At 41.1% G+C, this 7,758-nt stretch overlaps 1 protein-coding gene across 1 annotated transcript; it reads left to right on the top strand.

The window, feature by feature from the left end:
* The first annotated feature begins 1,410 nt into the window (after positions 1-1,410).
* hspa13 (heat shock protein 70 family, member 13) lies at positions 1,411-7,386 on the top strand. The gene is made up of 5 exons (XM_046862388.1): positions 1,411-1,565; positions 3,292-3,632; positions 3,800-4,013; positions 4,676-4,843; positions 5,657-7,386. Exons 1-5 carry the CDS (start codon positions 1,541-1,543, stop codon positions 6,214-6,216), a joined length of 1,308 nt encoding a protein of 435 aa, XP_046718344.1. The 5' UTR covers positions 1,411-1,540; the 3' UTR covers positions 6,217-7,386.
* Positions 7,387-7,758: the final 372 nt, after the last annotated feature.

The following is a 7,758-nucleotide window of genomic DNA, read 5'->3' as shown; positions in this document are numbered from 1 at the left end:
AGACATCCGCTAGCTGTTGTGCACATTCCCTGAGTACTCTGACAGGAATGTTCTCTGGTCCAGCAGACTTATATGGGTTAACTCTGCATAGAGTTTTCCTCACTTCAGCTGTGGTTAGACAGAGCACCTGTTTACTGGAATTAGGGGTGGTCTTGCTCGCCGCCATGTTGTTCTGCACCTCGAACCGGCTGTAGAAGTTGTTCAGCATCTGGGAAGGAGGCGTCACGGTCACAAGAGGGTGGAGTTGTCTTGTTGTAGTTTGTGATCGCCTGTATGCCCTGCCACATGCACATGTCTTGCTGTCTTGGCCGTGGGTTCACTTGGTGTGTGCGTGCTTCACGGGACTGTTTGGCTCTTGTGTTGTGTTCTCTTACTATTGAATTGCTATTACCATTTATGTTCACTAGGTGGTATATGCATGTTCATGGATGTAAAGCAGTGTCGTAGAAAAAGTGCTAATGTGAGTTTGAGAAGTATGGGGATACTAAGCTACAGCTTGTGTTCTACCTGCTGAATTTTTTAATCCTCCTTCAACATAACACCTTGCTGTCCTTAAGGCTGTCTTGTCCCCTGCTCTGAAGGGGAAGTCTCTGGATTTTAGCAGCACACACACCTACGGGTCATCCACGGCTTTTGTTTCGAGTGTGTGGTGATGGTCTTGTCTTAAAGATGGTCACGTCATCAATGCACTTGCCGATGTAGCTCGTCACTACTGTTGTTGTTGTGCTCCAAGTTGATGAAATCGCCGTTGGTTGCGGCCTCCCTAAACATGTGTCCAGTTGCCATTTAAGGAAAGGAGTCGGGGCCACACGGTCCAGTTGGGGGCATGGATAACTGTCACATATATGTCTCATATGGCAATTTTGTTCGATTTTTCTTAATATTTGTGTATAGAATAGTCATATTAATCTAGAAAATCTAAACATGATTCATTTATAAATCTAAACATTTTTTTATGAAACATTACCCAAAACATTTAAGGTTAAATAAAAAATAAATGTATTAATATTACATTGCTGTAGTAGCAGTAAATTGTTTGTAAATTGTTTTATTTTGATCATTAGTAATCATTTCTACCCTCTCCAATATGGCGGATGGTGTGACGTATTTCCAATATAGCGGAAGGTCTGACGGATTTCCAATATGGCGGACGATGTGACGCATTGGTATACGCGGCTAATTACCAATAAAACGTCATAGAAGGCATTATAAATTAATTAATCTACATACTTATTAACTTGCTAGCTTTCACTTTTGAATAACTCCATTAAAAAATAATAGTTTGTAAAAGCTCAACGCAGTTTTTTTAAACTTCCGGAAAAAGGTCCACGCGCATTGTGGGAAATGTCGTTTAAAAACACTTGATTCAACGTGTAAGAGTGGGAGAAAAAAACTACATTTCCCAAGAACACAACTATGTCTAAGTTAGGTGAACGTGTACATGAGTGTGGGTTAAAATGTTCGCCTGCTGGCTCGGTTACGGTTACTGAATGAACGTCATTTCAGTCTGGTGTCATTTATTAGAAGATCGGGAACAGAAATGGCAGGAGAAATGTCTATAATCGGTGAGTCGTTTTGCGTTATAAATGTTTAGACTAATTATTTAGCGATAAATCAGAGAAAATTGATGGATAGTTATTGGTTTGTTGCTCATTTCCGGGGTCTCGTGCGACTCCGCTAATGCAGTTGTCTAGGTAACGGTTATAAAATAATTGTTTCTATAATTAACTATTATCTATACATCTAAAATATAGTATATAAATGATATATACCGTTCACGCGAGGTAATCTGAATCAGCTAGGTTTTATAACTCGATAACCAAATCTAACAGCTGTTTTATAATATTTATAAATATTAACAATAAAATTCATTATGACCAGTAACAGTCAAAAGTTTGGACACCTTCTTCTGTGTTTTCTCTTATTTTCATCATTGTGCATTAATACTGATGGCAAATGAAAGAACACATGGATTTACGTATTAAAGAAGAAAAAAAAAACGTGTTAAAATCCCACAATGTTTTATATTTTCTTCACCTTTTGCTTTGATGAAACTTTTCTACACTCTTGGCATGGTCTCATCCAGCTTTATAAGGAGTTTACCTGAACTGAGATCCAACAGACTTGTAGTATTTCCCAGAGGTATTGAGTGTTTGTTTGCTGCTTTTCCTTCACTCTGCGGTCTGACTCACAGCAAAGCATTTCACCTGGATTTAGATCACGTGATTGTGGATTTCATGAAATAAATCCGCTCTCCTTCTTAGACAAATATCTCTAACCAGATGCGATGGCATTAAGCGTGTCCTCAATTTTGACTAAATCGCCAACGCGTGACCAGCAAAGCACCTCCACCCCATCACACCTCATCCTCCTTTCTTTATAGTAGGAACCACACATCCAGGAATCTGTATATCTAACAAAACATGATGGTTAAAACAAATAAAAACTAGGGTTAGGGTTACACAACATTTTGGACTCATCAGACCAGAGAACAGTTTTGATCTAATCTGATCACCATTCCTTGTGTTTCTTGGTCCAGTCAAGTCTCTTCTGCTTGTTGTTCTTCCATAATAATGGTTTCTTCAATGCAGTTCTCGACCATAAAGGCCTGACTCACACAGTCTCCTCTGAACAGTGGATGTTGAAATATGTCTGTCACTTGAACATTCATGTAAATCTGGTAATTCTAACAAATTTATCCTCTGCAGCAGAGGTAGCTCTTGGTCTTCCTATCCTGTGATGGTCCTAATGAGAGCATTTGTTCTGCATTTGGGAATACAATTGGAGTTCTTGATGGTTTTTTAGCTCTACTGACTTTCTTTTTCACTGGAACTTGAGACCCTAAACCTGTTCCAGTATGGCAATGCAACCCCTGTGCACAAAGCCAGCGCCATGAAGATCTGCTTTCCATGGGTTGGAGTGGAAGATCTCCTGCTATAGAGCTCCAACCCTATTGAACATGATTAATGTGAATGCTGACTGCACCCCCGGGCCTCCTTATCACCTTCTCACCTACATCACTTTACCAACACCCTTGTGGAAGAATGAATCTCACACAATCTCCACAAAATCTACTGGAACATCTTCCCAGAAGAGTGGAGCTTATTATAAGGACAAATAGAGAAGTGTGGAATGAGATGTTCAAAAAGCACAGAAACTTATTGTCAGGTGGCCAAAAACTGTCCTAATGAAAGTGTGATCCTTCACACCTCAAATCTGACTTCCTGTCTCACCAACCCGTTTGTGAGGTACAAGTTTATTCCACTAATGGCCGTGGTTTTTATTCCTCAGGCTCTGTGATCCTGGCGTTATTCCTCGCTGGATATCTGGGACAGCAGTACCTGCCTCCTCCTAAACCCCGAGTCATCGGGCTCGATCTCGGGACGACGTTCTGCTCGGTGGCGGTCTTCCAGCCAGGGACGGGGGACGTCGAGGTGATCGCAGACGAGAAGGGTAGAAAAAGCATCCCGAGCGTGGTGTCCTTCACCCCGACCGGCGTCTACATCGGCCACGAAGGACAGGAGCTGGCCGACATCAACCCGCAGAACACGGTTTACGACGCCAAGCGCTTCATCGGCAAGATTTTCGACCAGGCGACGCTGGAGCAGGAAAGCGCTCGCTACCCCTTCAAGGTATAAAACTTTTGTTGTATGTGTATATGCTTGTCTGTCTGCCTGAGAGAAGCCGAGTTGTAGGCTGATGTAAATGTATGTAATCCAGGATTTCCTCCATCTGCAAAAAGTGACCTTTTGAAAAGTTGACCAAATTCATGCAGACGCCGCCGTCGTTTGTGTTCAAGGTCGTGTTGAATAACGGCAGTGCCGAGTTCCTGCTCAACGCAAACGGCACGTTCAGCGTCAGCCCAGAGTTCATCGGCTCTCGGCTCCTGTTAAAGATGAAGAAAATGGCGGAGAGGCACCTCGGGGTTCTCATCGACAAGGCGGTGATCTCCGTGCCGGCGGAGTTCGACGAGAGGCAGAGGAACTACACCATCCGGGCTGCCAGTTTAGCAGGTCGGTCCTCCCGTTAACCGTTCAATTCGCTGTTTTTATGATCCAGCGTAAAGACGTTGCTGTCGAACTGTGCGCATTGTCGGCTCATAGCCAGGAGGAAAAACGTGCAAATTGCCAAGCCTGCCTCGTTTTTTTCTGGAAAAGCAACATTACTGTAACCTTCATTTGCATATTGGGTCCTGGTTGGCTCTTGAAATTTATGATTGCCTTTGTCTTCATTTGCATATCAATCCCCAATTGGCTCTTGATTTTTATGATTGCCACAAACTTCAATTGCATATTGGGTCCCGATTGGCTCCTGAAATTTGTCATTGCTGTAGCTTTCTTTTGCATATTAAGACCTGATTGGCTTTTAAAATTTGTTATTGCTGTAGCCTTTATTTGCATATTGGTTCTTGATTTTTATGTTGCAGGAACACTTACCACTTGATCTCTGTATAAATAATGAATAATTGTAGGTACTTTATACAGAGTGTTGCTCCTTCTGTATGACAAATTTATAAATATTTTTTTAATTCGTTTCCACTAGTATTTTATTGTTACTATAGCAACAATAAAAAAAAAAACTGTGTCGATTTATGTAATTAATAATTTTTTTTTTGTAGCTGCTTTTATAGAAATGTAATCACATCCCAACAGTGATGTTCATATTTTTCCTTCAGGTCTGGACATCTTGAGGGTCATTAACGAGCCCACGGCAGCGGCGATGGCGTACGGCCTTCATAAAGTTGATGTGTTTAACGTTCTGGTGGTGGATCTGGGAGGAGGAACGCTGGACGTTTCTCTGCTCAATAAGCAGGGTGGGATGTTCCTCACCCGGGCCATGGCAGGTCAGGACACAATCCAACATCTTTTCTGTTGCATTGACATGAAAGGCATTCGAGAAATGTTCAATCGCACCACAGATGTTTTCACGAAAAGGCCCTCAAACTTTCGCCTTGGTTAATTGGCTCGATTACATGTGATTGGTGGATTTTTTTTTTTTTTTTTTTTAAACCGCTTGAGTTTTTCAGTTCATCTCTGAAGACCATTTAGGTTCCATTTTTTTTTTATTTGTTTTGCCATTTGAAAACTATAGTTTGCACAAACTTGTGCACTCAATGCTATATTTGTAGCAGTCTTAATGGTAAGATGTATTTAACGTTAAATGAAAAACGAAGTAAAAGAATTTACATTTACTGAAGAAAATGCAAGTTGTGCTTGTCGGTGCACTGTATGCTCTCGCTGAGAAGTTCACGATGTAGTTCTCCTCGTTCCATCAAGCTTTTTGATATGTCGCACGTCTATGTTCTGTGTGGGGCGGGGTCAATGTTCTCACGTGACGCCACGTGACATCTTCCTATTAGCCAGCGAATAACTCCCCGCTGTGCTGCAGGTTTTGCTATTTTGCATGTCCATGTTGCTGGAGTTTTGCGATTTAAAAATTTAGGTGGTCATAGAGCATGTGATGTCACGTGACCTCAATATGGCACCCAGAAAGCAACTCCACCCACTGTGCTGTGTTTTAATGTCAGGTGACCATGTTGCTGCATGCCTGCGATTCTGTCAGAGCACGCGGCGTCACATGACATCACCAAAGTCAGTCATGATGGACGTAACAGTTTCTGAGAATCGTTTCTAACCCTCGTCTCTCATCTCAACAGGAAACAACAAGTTAGGAGGCCAGGACTTTAGCCAGCGTCTCTTCCAGCACGTCAGAGAGCGAGTGCTTCAGCAGTACGGCGTCGCCCCGGCATTAAAGGAGGACATCCAGCGTCTGCGTCAGGCTGTAGAAGAAGCCAAACTCGGCCTGACCACCAACACCAGTGTCTCCATTGAAGTCCCGCTCCGTCTCCAAACCGTAGGGGCGCAGGAGGAGCTCGTCACCTTTAAGCAGCACCTCAGCCGCCAGCTCTTCGAGGAACTCAACGCCGATCTGTTCCAGAAGATCCTGACCCCCATCAAGAGGGTCCTAACAGAGGGACGTCTGGGAAAAGACGAGGTGGACGAGGTGGTGCTGGTGGGAGGGTCCACGAGGATCCCCCGGGTTCGTCAGATCATCAGCGAGTACTTCGGGAAGGAGGTGAACACACGCGTGGACCCGGACCTGGCCGTGGTGACAGGCGTGGCGCTGCAGGCGGGCATCATGGGGGGATCGTGGCCTCTACAGGTAAGCGCCCTCGAGATCCCAAACAGACACCTGCGCAAAACCAACTTCAGCTGAGACGCAGCAGGAGGAACATCAGCGGGAAGAACTCGAGAGACTTTTCCCAAGTCGCGAAGGTGGTTTTCAGTTTTTCCAACATTTTGCCCAACGTTCTTTATTCGCTATTTACACGTCAACTAACGCAATAGGAGCTTCATCTTCTCTCTTTCAGCCACTGGGATTGAACCACACGGGCTGGTTAAGAGAACAGGTTATCCTTTTAATATAACAGGTGGAGATGTTCCACTCACATGTCTGAAGCTCATGAGAAGGTGCTCATCATCTAACAAAAAAAATGTATAAATATTATTGGGACCAAACTGTGGGATTTTTCTACAGAAGCTCACTCGGGGTCTGTACTTCATGATGTACATGTCATTTGGCCAAAAAAAAAAAAAAGATTTACTTTTCTTTTTTTTTCAAATCTGAACCCAATGTTCTCTCGTTCTTCTGGCTTTCTGAACGAGTTTGGACCTGCGACGTTCACGAGGGTCTCTCAGGAACGCACCTTTTAGCGTTCATTTCCATAGGAGCTTCGCTAGGAAGAGTGGAAGCCAATCAAAGGTTAAACGGATGGGGTACCAATAATTATTTACACCGAGGTTAGGAGAAAAATCCACACCTTAAAGTTAAATGGGTATTTATTTATTTATTTAACTCTTCTGTCTGCTATTGGCTACTTTTGTGAGCCGCCATGTTTAGTTTTTTTTATTATATTTCTTTGGAATCTTTTCTTTCTTCCTTTTTTTTAACTTTTTTTTTAAACTTTTTTTAACTTACAATTGAAATACAAATCTTCTTTTTTTTTTTTTTTTTTATTTAATATTGAAAGCAGAAAACATTTATTTTTTGTATTAATTTAATTTAAACGAATGGACGCATAGTAAAGTTTTTTTACTAAACAAATGGAGTAAATTTTTATTTATTTATTTTTTTAATTCAACTTTTTCTAATTGAAAAAAATCTCCAACTTGGGTGTTCATGCCGTCTCTCAGACTCAGCAAACGTACAGTTATTTCAGAGGGAGAAAAAAACCCCACACACCTCGTGTCCAATTAGGTACTTTTTACTTTTACTTTTACATGTTTGTTATATTTATCACATCTTTGTATCGTGTCTGACATTTCAAGTTTAGAAGGAAAATGTTGCACTTTAAAATACAGGCGAATAATAAAAAAACAAAACGTCTGGAATATTTTATTTTGTTTTATGTTAATATATATTTTATACCCTAAAAGAACTTGAAAAGGACAGGTTTGTATTTTGGGGCCAATTTTTTTTTTTTTTTTTTTTTTGGTGGATAAAACAAACCAAATGACGTTGTTATTATTATTATTATTATTATTATTATTATTATTATGCTCTAAAATTAAAGTTAGAAATAAAATGCAATGTTGAAATATATATAATAATTAATAAGAAATGTGATATCCTTTTTTTTTTTCTCTTTTTTTTTTTTTCCCCTTTTCCCCCCCAAACCTTCACCCCAGAAAAAAATCACAACTACCTGTTTAATTTCTTCATTTATTTGAACAACACATACAAAATAAAAAAAAAACA

Source organism: Silurus meridionalis, chromosome 12 (genome assembly GCF_014805685.1).
Source record: "Silurus meridionalis isolate SWU-2019-XX chromosome 12, ASM1480568v1, whole genome shotgun sequence".
In the NCBI taxonomy this organism is placed as follows: Eukaryota; Metazoa; Chordata; class Actinopteri; order Siluriformes; family Siluridae; genus Silurus; species Silurus meridionalis.
Note: the sequence above shows the minus strand (reverse complement) of the source record. Positions and strands in the feature narration are given on the sequence as shown.